The sequence below is a fragment of the Cynocephalus volans genome, chromosome 11 (assembly GCF_027409185.1).
Source record: "Cynocephalus volans isolate mCynVol1 chromosome 11, mCynVol1.pri, whole genome shotgun sequence".
NCBI classification, from domain to species: Eukaryota; Metazoa; Chordata; class Mammalia; order Dermoptera; family Cynocephalidae; genus Cynocephalus; species Cynocephalus volans.
Window position 1 is genome coordinate 111,085,215 of NC_084470.1, and position 15,108 is coordinate 111,100,322.

The 15,108-nt window shown below is 38.7% G+C and overlaps 1 protein-coding gene across 1 annotated transcript in view; it reads right to left on the minus strand.

Moving 5' to 3' along the window:
• Positions 1-9,188: 9,188 nt before the first annotated feature.
• The window catches only part of KCNK2 (potassium two pore domain channel subfamily K member 2), a 137,246-nt gene continuing 131,326 nt past the window's right edge, over positions 9,189-15,108 (minus strand). Inside the window, exon 7 of the mRNA XM_063114879.1 lies at positions 9,189-9,506. Coding sequence (XP_062970949.1) covers positions 9,189-9,506 — 318 coding nt within the window. The remainder of the gene's footprint in view (positions 9,507-15,108) is intronic.

Below are 15,108 nucleotides of genomic sequence, written 5' to 3' on the forward strand. Positions count from 1 at the left end.
ATAGAGGCACAGGCCTGGTAAAGCAATCTGGTTCAGGCAGCAACAGAGTCCACTAGAGTCATTATGTATTTTTTCATTTATGTTTTCCTAGTTTAATGCATGCATTAGTTATATTTCTCTTTTTCAAGAAGAGAGGATGTCCTGAGAATATATGTTAAAATTAACAGAACCAAATGAAGTACTGTAGTAGGCAGGGCTAAAAAAAATGAAAACAAAAAACCCACACATATATATGCTTTGCTGTTTACTATAAAGAAAATGTACACAGTAGTTACTACAGTGGCAGCCCACAGTAATGCCTGATGAACATTTAGGTTAGAAATGTTTTAAACTTCCTTATTTAATTCATATGAGAGGGTGTTCCTACTTGCAATGAAATACACCTTGCCTACATATATTATTCAAGACTGGGTTAATACTTCGAAGGAGCTCTTTTATTTTATGGTATCCATGATAGTGTTTTCCAGTTCTCATTGTTAATGGGAAGCGCTTCTAATGTCAGTGATTCCCACATTTGGTCCTCTTCCTGGGATCCCTGCCCTGAGCTCACGTGAGTATTCTTACTGCCCATGGAGGGGGTTCACTGCAGTGAGCCCACAGACACCGTAAATTCTAAACATCAGTCTCACTCCCAAACATCTCTCTCTCCCTAGCCCCATGTTTCTCAGCTTAGATGAAGGCACCAGTATCCACCCCGTGCTCCTCCTGTGGCTTGGACCCTAATCCCGTACTCAGGGACCGTACAGGGTTTCTTAGACTTTCTGTCACACATCTTATTTCTGTCCCCTCAGCATCTATTCGACACCATTGCCAGGATGGCTTTTCTAAAAGTTCACATCACTTTCTATTTTAAAGCTTGCAATGACTTTGCACCACCAATCCAAACTTCTCAGAAATGCTTCACGGTTCCTTCTGAGTGTGTCTCCAGGCCAGAATCCTATTGGCCCAACCACAGGCAGTTTGAAGGCTTCTCCCAGCAGGCTCCAGGGTGAGGCTGACCTCCCGCAGCACGCGGGTGCACAGACGGCACACTGGAGTCTTCCAGAGTGAGCCACACTCCAGAGCTCAGGGCTGGGAGCCTCCATTCAGAAACTTCCCTATTGGGGGCCTCGGTTTTCTCTAATTTGATTCAGTGATTTTCCACTCCTAGCCCTTCCTTCCACCCCTCGTGTCCTCTCCAACTGCCAGGGCCCATAAAAGGCAGCAGCCTTTGGTTCGGGCTCCCAGCACTGAGAAGAGTCCCCCTGTCTGTGCTGTATGTCATCTGAGCCTCACCCAGCGCAATTCCATTGGGAAATATGGAACACCAGGGAGCCTAAGCCAGCCTCCTTTGCTCTCCCAGTATGTAATAAAGGCCTGATTGTTACTGCAAGCTTGGCTCTTTGTCCTAATTGACACCCTCAACACCTGGCAGCTGATACCTTCACCACTGCCCAGTTCTAAAGAACCCTTATAGTATCCTTTCCTCTTGTTTATACAGGACGTATTATTCATAGTTGTAGCACCAGTATTGTAATTTGCAAATATTTATTGAGATTTTGAAATGTGCCAGGAATTACACTAAACATTTTACATGTATTTGTTCATTTAAACCTAAAAACAGTCCAAGAATTGGAACTCTTATTATACTCTTTTTACGTATGGGGAGAACGAGGCATATATGATGTTGAAAAACTGAAACCCTGCCCAGGGCATGGCAAGGCCGAGGGCTGAACTCAGGCGTGATTCAACACCTTTTGTTTTTAACCATTTTGCAATAATGCCGTGCCCTGTACCCCCTGCTCAACCTATAGAAAACCACTTACTAGTGCCTGATTATGCCATGCTTTTGTCTGTCCTTATATCTTAAATGAAATCTACAGAGCTTTCAAGATCCACTTCAGATGTGGGTTCCTCTATAAAGAGCCTTTTTCAACCCAAGTTGATAGCTTTTCCTTCCTCAGCACACCCATAGCACTCTCAGTATTTCTTTGTGTACTTCTTTGTAATATTTATTACCTTGTAGTTAGCTATTTGTTCTCATTTATGTCTTAACCATGGCTTACCATCTCCTAGAGAGCAACCATTGATTTGGCTTAGTATTTCTAGTGATTGGCACATTAAAGGCTCCTGATAAATGTTGACTTGGAAAACCATAAGCAAGGTAATATTTTGTCTGCATGTACAATGTAGTCATTGAAGAGCTTCACACATTTGCCTAAGCTACTTGTCTATATCTAAACCCTGGCAATATTAGAGTAAGCTTTCTCAACACAGGTATAAACACTGAATTACTGCTTCCAATTGACTGAGAAATAAAATGGGTTAGTTAGATATCTTGAAAGCCTCTTGATGCTGTGCCTTCCCAACCCTGAAATACTTGCCCAATGACAAAATTTGAATCTGGACTAGGCCATGTCCCTTAGTGATGCACAGTTAAAAATTTTTAATAAAAACCCAGGAACATACAGTCAAATGTCAATCATACTTAGAAGTCTAAAATGTTTTTAAACCAAGTAGATGGTATGGTAAAATCATCTATATATTAGTCTCTACTAATTGTATAGTGCAACAGGGAATACCAACTACAAAAGTCAGGCATCGACTGAACAAAAAACAATATTTATTCTCTGAGTTAATTTTAAAATTATACCATGTAAGTGACTAATATTCTCTGTTGATATAGTTCTAATGTGCCAAATAATGGATTCTTTCCCAGACCATTTATAAATTTGTTTAAGGATGAAAAAGCTGTTATTTGGAAAGGATAACAAATGAGCATTTAGCTTCCTACTAATAAAAGGCATCCATTTATTAGTATTAATAAATATGTTTCTAAATTTCAAAACTAATTTTCAAGATCAAATTATAATTCAAAAGATTTTGTAGTATCTGTTGTGAGTCAAAAGTTGGAAATGGAAATAATAAAAACTCTTTCTTATAAGGAATAAGTGTGCATATTGATAAACTGAAGGTCTCTCTAGTTGAAGAATAATTGGCTTTGATTATTTTTTAATATATACACAATTAGTAACTAGTACCAGCTTGACAGTTAATAGAAGAAATAACTGCTATTTGTATGACATTTATTAGTAAGCTAGTAAAGAGGACAGATAAATATTTGTGGAATTGAAACATTTGGGATACTTATGTGTAAAGATACTGCAGATGGTTACAACAGCTAAATCCCTGTTTTTATTTTCATTCATTTGTTCATATATTTTTTGAGCACCTATATATGTATTTTGCTAGTATCTGGGAATAAAACAGTAAGCTAACATAAATGAATTGCATTCTAGTGATAGATAACAATCAAATAAGAATAGCGATAAATATCTAATAATAAATAAGGGAAAGGAACAGAGTTTTATAGTCTATATTTCAAAGGTACCTGAATTGGCTTCAGGGAAGGCTTATCAGAGAATGTTATACTTGAGTAGGGTTCTGAAGGATGAGTAGGAGTGTGTTAGGTAAAAAATGTTGATGAGTGAAAAGAGGGCCGGCCCCGTGGCTCACTCGGGAGAGTGCAGCGCTGGTAGCACTGAGGCCGCGGGTTGGGATCCTATATAGGGATGGCCGGTGCACTCACTGGCTGAGCGCGGTGCGGACGACACCATGCCAAGGGTTGCAATCCCCTTACCGGTCAAGAAAAAAAGAGTGAAAAGAGAACGAGTTTTCCAGGCAAAGGGAACAGCATCAACATGACCCTGTGACAGAAGGGGCTGGGATGTAGAGAGGTGGTGTGATACAAGAGTCCAGAGAGGATGAGCTAAGGTAGACCAAAAGAAGGTCTTATAGGACATTTGATGGATTCTGGTCTTACTCCTAAAAACACAAAAGACAGGTAATGGATTTAAACTGGAGGGTGATATTATCAGATTTGCCTATTAAAAAGACCATCTATCATCAATGACAGGAGCAGAGAAGAATACAAAAGCAGTTAGGAGAAGGGAAAAGATGGTGAGGCTTAGATTAAGGTAATGGTTGTCAATAAATTCAAGACACATTTAGGATTCAAGTCAATAGAGCCTGGTGGAAGGTGGATATGGAGTTGAGGAGGTGGTACTGTTCCCTGAAACAGATGATACCAGAAGAAGGCCAGGTCTGGGGAAAGATTATGAGAGTCTTGCATATGTTGAGGTGCCTTTCAGAAGTGAAGATATCCAATGTGAGTTATCTAGACGGATCTCAGAGAGGAATCCAAGTCTCTGAGTGCAAAACACATAGAATAAGGACTAGGCAGTGAGTTTTTCGTGAATATATAGAATTACTTTGGAAAGGAATGCCAGATCAAAAGAAAAAAAATAGTTGTAAATTGAGACAAGCCTGACACAGTAAAAATATTTTATAACACTAATACTAGGAAAACAATAAATGGTTTTTATGAGCATTAGAAAGAGTTAGAGCTGGGGTTTAGTTGGAAAACACAGCATTGAGCCAAAACAAAAGAGCAGAGTCAAAATTCCGGGTCCTCGGGACCAATCGCTCTTTTAGGAAGAGGTAGTTGAGTTATAGGTGAGGAAGGATCAGTGTGAAACAAAAAAGATATAAACCTTTGAGGTGAAAGGGGGGGATGAAGGAAGCAGGTGGAGATTATGAAGTTTTCCCCTTATTAAGATAACTATAGTAAGTTACCCTCAAAAGTTTCTACCAGAAGTAGCCAGGTTACTCCATGCCATCTTGGCACTGACACAAGAGCAGGTGCAAGGTCAGTTAGTTTCACTATAAAAGGACTTTTAAGTAAGCTCATGTCAAAGCAAAAATCAGATATTAATTTTAATGAAGTTATGAGTAGTCAAATAGAGACATCTTTAGATTATACCAAAACAAATTTATACTCGCACTTTAATAAGAAATGAAAACCATAAATAAGTTATGCTTTTACTAGAACGGCAAAAATGAAAGAAAAAAAAAGACAAAAGCAAAATTCGATCTAGACTTCTAGTTCTTAGACATAAATAACTACCTCAAGTCTTCAGAATGTCTAAATTTGATTTTTGGTATTCCAACTGACATTTTCCTTAGACTCTGAACTTTTAGCTTCATGACTTTTTGACACAGTTAGGTGGGATTTGGTCTTTCTTATATGTCACATGTTCCTTAGAATTTGAGAAAGAAACAGAGCCCTACACACTGCCCCCGTCTTTGTTAGACTACACACCGCCCCCTTCTTTGTTAGACTACGCACCGCCCCCTTCTTTGTTAGACTACGCACCGCCCCCGTCTTTGTTAGACTACGCACCGCCCCCGTCTTTGTTAGACTACGCACCGCCCCCTTCTTTGTTAGACTACGCACCGCCCCCTTCTTTGTTAGACTACGCACCGCCCCCGTCTTTGTTAGACTACGCACCGCCCCCGTCTTTGTTAGACTACGCACCGCCCCCGTCTTTGTTAGACTACGCACCGCCCCCGTCTTTGTTAGACTACGCACCGCCCCCGTCTTTGTTAGACTACGCACCGCCCCCGTCTTTGTTAGACTACGCACCGCCCCCGTCTTTGTTAGACTACGCACCGCCCCCGTCTTTGTTAGACTACGCACCGCCCCCGTCTTTGTTAGACTACGCACCGCCCCCGTCTTTGTTAGACTACGCACCGCCCCCGTCTTTGTTAGACTACGCACCGCCCCCGTCTTTGTTAGACTACGCACCGCCCCCGTCTTTGTTAGACTACGCACCGCCCCCGTCTTTGTTAGACTACGCACCGCCCCCGTCTTTGTTAGACTACGCACCGCCCCCGTCTTTGTTAGACTACGCACCGCCCCCGTCTTTGTTAGACTACGCACCGCCCCCGTCTTTGTTAGACTACGCACCGCCCCCGTCTTTGTTAGACTACGCACCGCCCCCGTCTTTGTTAGACTACGCACCGCCCCCGTCTTTGTTAGACTACGCACCGCCCCCGTCTTTGTTAGACTACGCACCGCCCCCGTCTTTGTTAGACTACGCACCGCCCCCGTCTTTGTTAGACTACGCACCGCCCCCGTCTTTGTTAGACTACGCACCGCCCCCGTCTTTGTTAGACTACGCACCGCCCCCGTCTTTGTTAGACTACGCACCGCCCCCGTCTTTGTTAGACTACGCACCGCCCCCGTCTTTGTTAGACTACGCACCGCCCCCGTCTTTGTTAGACTACGCACCGCCCCCGTCTTTGTTAGACTACGCACCGCCCCCGTCTTTGTTAGACTACGCACCGCCCCCGTCTTTGTTAGACTACGCACCGCCCCCGTCTTTGTTAGACTACGCACCGCCCCCTTCTTTGTTAGACTACGCACCGCCCCCTTCTTTGTTAGACTACGCACTGCACCCTTCTTTGTTAGAAAGCCAAGACACGCATTATTTAATTCCCTCTTGGCTTCAGAAGCTTCACCTTTTTCTGCGTTGCAAGAGTGAATTATTATTATTGGGAAAAAAGGTGTTTGACATGCAGTATGCAGCAAAGTATGTAGATCTATGTAAAAAGTTGAAATAACTACAAAAGAATCACTTTTACTTTTAATAGCTGTAAGGTAGATTGAGAGCATTCTGTGGAAGCCATGTCTAAGAATACAGATCAGGTAGTTACTGATCCTTTCTGGTTCTAGTCCTTCATTTTTTTTTCAAATATCTTTCATGGCAAAACTACTCACTTGTATACTGGTTCAAAGGAAAAATGAACTCACTAGAAAATCCCAGACTATGTCAAAATCTTTATCAATGTTCACTCCACAAGGAGTAAACAAAATAAAGCTTGAGAAAATAAAAGTGGTGTTAATTGATATAATATACACACTTTAAAAAATTTTTCCCAATGATAGTTCGGGACCAGTTTTAGAATATTTACTGAGCATCAAGCTGTTTAAGAATGAATCAATGAACTTAAGTATAATACTGAAAAGATAAGTAGTCCGAATATTTGGGGTATAAGGTCTAGAAGATTTGTTGGCAATTACCTTGTTTAGGCTTCAGTACTACCAGGATGCTTAATTGTCTTTTTCTTACAAAAAACTTTCAGATGCCTGTGTTCAGCATTCAGGCTACTTCAGTGACAAGACAATGTCCAACAGTGAAAAAATATGATATGAATATATCATAACATAATAGAAACAATCCTGAACTTATACGATATTTCAAATATCATATTTCAGACAGCATGTTTACTTTTGATTAACAACCAAGAAGAGCACTCTTCATGTATTTAACAAAGGTAGTATTAATGCATCAAAAATATTTCTTAAATATTGTAAATGAAGGAGCCACAAAAAACTCAACATGAAAAGTCCTATCCTGGAGTTCTACTTAGCTAGAATTAGATCTGTATTCTCAGCAGCAAGCAAGAGACTCAGAAAATACTAACTTTAATTACAAACTTTATTTGTCAATACAATTCACAGTTTATACATGGCGCATTCCACCATATGAACTTTCGGAACAGTTATTGAGAAAATGGGTGTAGCTTTCTTTCTAAAAGAGCCTGGCTTTCTAAAATTTTGGTTAGAATGTTTTAAGTTTATAAAAGTACCTTCAACAAGTTAATTGAATATTTACATTTCCAGCTTAAATTTAAATTTTGGAAAATAAGCATCTATTAGTTTGTTTGTCTTTTAAGATCCTGGGTTTCTTTTTAAAGACTCTAATCCGAATGCCTCTTATTCAGACATACACCCCCAAAAAGTAAAAACAAACAAACAACAAAAACCAGTTTTGCAATTATATTTATGGAAATCATCTTCTTTCTGCATTTTAAAAATTATATATATTTATAAAATGTACAGCAGATCTAAGTATGAAAATAAAGGAAAGGGTAGCAATTTACTGGGCGCATTTACCGAAATTTTTTCTGAATCTTGGAAATATCCAAAGAATTGCAGGATATAAAATTAAACTAAAAAGAATTATCAGCCTTTTCTATCTTAAAAAAAAAAAAACTCTCAAGATTTAAATTGTGCTTTAACAGCTTTTTCTCTAATGCCAGAAATGAATTATGCCTGCAATCTGCATTTTTCCATGTGCAAAATCACAGTGATCCCAGTTTCAACTTCTGCTTTTCACACCTGGTTACAACTTCAAAGGAACACCTAGGGAAGGCTAGGGCTGTGTCCTCCTCTCACGGCTCCATCACCTCCCCTCATCTGGCAAAAGTCACCCAGGGAACGAAAATTACATAAGCCTTTTGTACATCCAAAAGCAAATAGATGCTGGCAGTATAATGTTTAATAGCAAATGCTCGTTTTGCTATTTTCTTTTTATCAGAATGGTAATTCACACCAACTGTTTCAAATCTCTTCCAGTAATATCCATTTTTAACATCTTTCTTTTGTCAGATCATTTTTATATGTGGGTTTTCTTCTTCTGCCTTTAAAAGATGTACGTTTATTAATAAATGATAAATTCCAAATACTGCCAAGAAAAAGGGAATACTTGGGAGCGGCCAATTTTACTGGCCTGGTAATAATTACACAGTATTAATGTACCATTGGTACCTGAGTCAAATAAATACTCAGAGGGGCCATCTCTGCACCTCTTTCTCTGCAGTGCCTTTAACGCGAGGCAACGCTGAGTGCTGCTTAGATGTCCATCTAATTTGGCATCTATTCCTTCTTCGCACGTCATCACTTCCAGCATTTTACACACTGTTTCTAGCAAGGTATGGTATCTAAAAGGGAGTACTGAGGAAAAGCCTGCAGAGGTGAGCCTAGGGGTGAAGGCGGGGAAAGAGAAACCACACATTAGCTAGAGAGGTTCTGTTTCTTTATAAGATAAGGCACTGACAGAAAATTTCTTAGGTAAAAGGCTGCATAAGAATTTCTCGCCATTTACAAAAAGAAATGTTGTCATCCATAAATGGTCCAGATCTAGGCTCAGTTAGGTAGACCCTGAAAAGTTAAGGACTGATCCCTCAAAGCTACATTATTACCAAAAACAATTATAATTCATTCTGAGGCCTTATGGCACGTTAGGAAAAGAGGGAGGAAAACAGTCTGGGCACAAAAAGGCATCAGACATTGCTTGTCATTCCACTTGCCAGAGACAGTGGACCTTTCAACAAGCGTCATCAGAAAGATAGTGCTGGCTCATAATTCCAAACTCTCCTGATGGTAGATGACTATGACGGGGTATCTATTTGTTTCCCCTTTTGAGCTCATGCACAATTTAAAAAATGCTGCCAGCAACAGTCATGAAGGGCGTACAGAAGTCCTCGCCTATGGCTACGCCTAGGGCTCTTCACAGAGAGGGCTACTTAATGTTCTCAATGACAGCAATCTCTTCGCCAGCACAGTGTGGCGTCAGACCATTCAAATAGATACTCTCAGTCTTCAGCAAGGGAGGCAAGACGTCCCTCTCGCTGGTCAGGTGGTTCACCGACAGGGTCCTCCTGCAAGGAGTCAGCTCCTGGCTGTGGTTCCCAGCCAGCTCTGCTGAGAGCTTCCGCTTGATGGAGGTGGCGCGCTGGAACTTGTCATAGATCTCTACACTCAGCCGCCTCCTGGTTTCTTTGAATTCGGCTGTGACGTTGGCTGTCCACTCAGCAGCATGTGCTCTGAACTCTCCCACCTGGAACGTACAGCAGAGAAAAGACAGAGAGATCACATGACGCTCAACGTTCTGTGTGCTTTATCTTCTGTTCACTTAATTCGAGAGTTTCAAGATGAAAATTGGAGTAACCTTTTGTAATGCAGTGGTCTGAGAAATGATGTAATCAGGCAAGTGGTACAAAGCAAAATTCAATTTTATAAAGATATGGCTCTAAAAATTAATCTAGGAACCTAGACTCTATAATAAATCAAATGATATTTCAGAGGCACACTAGTGTGCTTGCTTTTTGTACACACACCCCATCATTGACAATTTTGATGCTGTAAAAAGGCAATCGCAAACTGTTTAAAAAACTTTTTGAATATTTCATTTTATCTGCATGCAATTTGAAGAGGTATTTGGATGTAAAAAAAAGGCAGTAAGATGTAGTCGAAGCAGCAAGGTGGGTTAAAAGGGTCTGGAATATGCACCCAGGTGACCCGGGTTGGTTCTGTTAACAGTGATGCCATTTGCTCAGGATGTAAACCTAGGTTTTAGAGGTCAGAACTTTGTATCCAGTGACATATTGGCCATTTAGGAATTCTCTATTTCCTAAATAAGCAATAAAATATTTTGTTCCTGCTTTTAGGGAATGCAAATAAAAAAAAAAGAGAGAGAGAGAGAACTGGCAAGTCCATTTTGAGGCCGCGTGGGCAATGATGAGGTCCAAGGCATAGTTTCTCGATGAATGTTTGTGGAATTAAGGAAGTTGCTCCACTGTCTGACCTGCCATTTCCTTAGCTGTAGAACAGGCATCTTCACAGTACACACCTAACAGGGCGGCTGGGTAATGTTCTTTACAGACTGTAAGAACCTATGTATTTATCATCATGTAGTTCTCCTTGCAGGCCCACAAAAGAATAATTTTCCAAGCATACCAGAGTATCTGCTGCATGACCTCGAGCCCATCAGAAATCTTCTCTGACCTTTTTGAAAATTATGCCCATATTTTTATGCCCTAAAATAACTATTCCTATGGGAACCTTTACCATCTTCCTCATAATGGACAAGAATTGAATATTCTAGAATATCTCCTAGAATAATCTTCTAATATAGAGAAACTCCTCCACCTCCCTGTACACTTCTGCTTTCGGCTTAGGGAGACCCACTGTACTCATTTCTTCAGTGACATAGGTTTGCCCTTGCCTGGCAAGCAAATAACTACAGCTCTGTTTATATTATTTTTATAGGTTTGTTGAATTTTGTTTTAAACTTTGATATGGAAAATGTAACTGATGGTATCTAAACTTTTATGAGTATCTGAATTACAAGATGGGATAGACCTGTACACATATTACAAGGTGATGTGTCCATTTACTTGGGTAGCCACAGACGTGTGTGTGTGTGTGTGTGTGTGTGTGTGTGTGTGTGTGTGTGTGTGTGTGTGTGTGTGTGTGTGTGTGTGTGTGTACACAAACAGAATGGAACCCGCAGTTAATTCCTGGAAGGTGGCACGTGGCAAATGGACCCTTTCTCATTTGTCCATAATCACATGTACACACACATTGATGATCTACTCTTTATTTTAAAAGTTCTTTAATTTCCTAGTTGCAATGTCCTAATGAGAAATAATTGCTTGTTATCCGGGTCTGGCTCTGAAAAAAGGAAAGCTGGAAAAATGAGAACTCTATGGCACATATAATTAACAAGATCAAGGAATTCTTAACCATAGAGGAAACTTAGAGGGAGCTTGCAGGGAAAGAGGTGCTAAATTTATATCAGTTTAGCCTGGAGATAACTCAGTTCCTACAAGGGTTGCTGTCCAATTATACTTCAATATGGAACAGATTATGATGTGTTGAATTCTGTTTGCGGGAGGGGTGGGCTCTCAAGTTAGAAGAGCACAGGCAGTATCTATCAGGGGTAACAAACACCAAATCAGTCAGATTTTACTCCCTGCAAATTCCATACACACTTTTTAATAAAATCTCTCACAGATTATATTATTTTTCTAATTTTTACCTGTCTTTCTGTTTAAACTAAGAGTTCTTGAGATCAGAGTCCATACTACACTCATACTGGAGTATCTAAAACACGTAGTGTCTGACACAGTGAAAGCACTCAGGTGAAACTCACTGAATTGCAGTGTTAATTTTTAATTAATAAATGAACACCATCTATAAAGTTCATAACATTTTTAATATAAAAAGCTAAGAGATACAATTGTTTATCTACTATTAAATTTAATTTTAAAGACTTAAAATTTCACCATGCTTAAAGATTGTATTCAAATACAAAAAAAAGAAAAGAACAAAAACTTGATCCATATGGTCTTGAACAAAATAGTTATCATTATCCCACATTACAAATTTCTCCTAGTTTACATTACAAGCAGATATCCTCAGCCGTGTAAAATTGTAGGTTAATAATAAAACAATAATAATTAACAAAAAACTAAAAAATTCTATCTGAACCTTTATCCCCACCTTAACAATGATTTTATAAAAAAGGAATTAGCTTGTTCTATTTGAGAATTCATAATTTTCTTAATGCAAAAAGAACAAGTATCAAGACATTTTTTTCCATGATGAATTTTTCCTAGTAATAAGGTTAATACAATAAAGAAAACAGGAAATAATCTACATTTTTGCTTAAATAAGTATCTGTGAAAAGTACAAGAATCGGCTACTACATTCAATTTTTTCCCGTATACAGGTGGTTAACCAAAAATAATCCCTAGCCTAGAAGACGTCCATCGGAGTAAGCCTCTAAGTCATGCCTCAAGTCTTGGGGCACTGTCAGAACTGACAGAACTAAAACTAGATCTATCCCATCAGCTTTGTTTTGGTTACCAGCCTCCCACCCCACAACCAATCCTCCATAAGCAGAAAAGGTGCTGACCCTCACAGAACCCGCCGCCCCTTTTCTTTGGTAATGGTCTCTTTTTTCTTTTTACTTAAAAAATGTCTTCTTAAGAGAATTATAAAAGCAATAGACTTTGCTTATCAAAATTCAAATGCTAATCTATTGGCTTGTTAATTTTCTACCTTTTTTGAGTAGACTGTAGGTTTTATGTATATCCACAGCACCTCGCACCTGGTATAGCACACTTCTAATAAATATCTGTTAAATGAATAAACACATCACTGAAAATACATGCACTCTGTGACCTCACGTCTCTGTGACAGTGAGCAATGGTACATGTGCTGCTGTTGTTTTTCTTCTCTCTACACACACTAATCTCACTTTCTTCCTCTTCCATCTTGACTATCACTAATATTTTTGCAAAAAATGGTCTTATATTAACCACATTATTTTGCAAATGGCTTTTTTCCTCATCCAATTTTAGTATTCTTTCCATACTAGTACCCATTAATCTAACTCATAGTTTATATCAGCTGCCCAGCATTCTCCAGCATGATGGATATGCCAGGATTTCATCATCCCTTATTGATGGAAATTTGGGGGGATTTTTTTTTTCGCTATTAAAAATAACACATCAGTGAACATTCTTGTACATATATCTTTGCTAATGTGCACAAAGTATTATGTTAAGTGGAAACACTGAGTCAAAAGACATGAATATTTTCTGATGTTGTAGACACTGTGAAATTTCTGTCTGATTTTCTTGGAGAGGCAGAATAACATGCTGGATCAGGTATCCAAGTTTGAATCCCAGCTCCACTACATATTTACTATGACTAAAGGTAAGTTTTTTTTAACCTTCCTAGCCTCAGTTTCTCTTGAAATGGGAGAAACAAATGAATCCTCCCCACAATAGATACCAATTAAGTAAGACAATATTTTAAAAGAACGATGCCAAGCACATGGTAGGAACCATATATATATACAAAATTTTACACAATCCTGTGACACAGACCTACGTTAGCAGTGAAAATTCTTTTTATTATGGGTGTTTATTGAATATTGTTTTCAGACTCAGGATTCCCAGCAGCCCCAGTATTTCCTTTCTACACAATGAGGTGCAACCTTTGCCTTTTCATGGCAAAAAAAAAAAAAAAAAAAAAAAAAAAAGCACCCTGATTATTGGCACCTGCATAGAAAGTTCTTTAAATATGTTAATCATTTCTGTATTGCAATTTAAAACTTAAGTGGTCATGATAAATTGGACAAAGAATAAAAACCTTCCTTACACTTGATCTGAATTTTCTCGATAAGCAAGTTTCACAAAGTCACCATGATGTTGCAGGTTGCACTAATGACACACGAAACTTCTGGTAGCCAAGTGCTTCTGCAAGTTAGTGATTCTTGCCAATTAGGAAAAGGCTAGATGAAAGAAAAGCTCAGACTTGTTGAAGTACATACACTTCTTTAATTTCTTATCTTTAATTGCATTCAATCTCTGGCAGAGGCTGGTATTTCGGTCTACTTTTTGAAACATGTTTTTTTCTAATTTCTCTAGAATTCCCACAATTGGGTAAGTAACCTCTGGAGGTCATCAGAGCTGCAGAGAACAGATATGGGGTGGGCTGAAGGGAGCCACAAGTTCCAGCTCTATAACCACATCTGTGTGCCTACAGGCAGGGAATTTAACCTTTTCTGAGCTTCAGATTTCTTACATATAAAATAAGGATATTAACCTACTTCACAGGAGAAACAAGTGAGATATATACATATATGTGTGTGAATGTGTTCTTAACAAATACAAGACTGCACAATTAATAACAATAGTGGACAATAAGGTTGGTGATGATAATATGGTTTGCAAAGAATATTTTAATTACTACGGTATTTCAAAAAGGTCGTGAAAAAACTGAATTAAGAGATAATATGAATCTTTCCATGAACTTTTTGAAGATCCCTTGTACTTATTAATTCTAAGGACTAAACACCTTTTGGAGGAATGCAAGGATATATGGAAACCCACTCTATAGCAGGTTACATTAGGGTGAGAATACACTGCCTAAATTTCCTAAAGATACTGAAAACAAGAATTGACTCAAAAGTGTACACTTGGGTACTCATCTAAACCAACAATTGTATCTATTCCCTCTATTTTGTGCCCTAAATTTCTACCATTATTCACGATACTGAATTTAAGGACCACAACCACTCAAATTGAAAGCTTGAAAATAAGGAGAAAAAAAAAGTGAGAGAAAAACAGAGTCCCTCAAAAAGCAAACTAAGGCAAGCAAAAAAAGAAAAGAACTACTCATTCCCACTCCTTTAAAAAAAAATCTTCACCTTATGGGACGGCCTACAGCGATGTATTCATTATTCAAGTACAGACTCATATCTTTTAACAGTGATAAAATTGTATATTCAAACTCTAAAGGTGCTTTTTAGTTTCCAAAGAAATTCAAAACTAAGTTTTTGAGACTATCACCTTTATATAAGTAAAACTTTTCTTAATGGACATGTTATGCTTGTGGTGTTCTGGATAATTAAAATTAATCCTTACGCATTAGAATGTTTTTGTTTCATTTGGTTTTTATAAAAATATTTCAGCAACTTCATTAAAGAGTATTTCATCTCCTTATAAGTAAACCATCTACATCACTCAGTAACAAAGCTAAGCAACAAAAAGTGAGCAAAAACAACTCCCAAAGGATCGCAACGAAGGACCCTGCAGCTCAAGCACTTCACTGAAGAATGACTCTGTCCCTGGGTCTGAGTATTC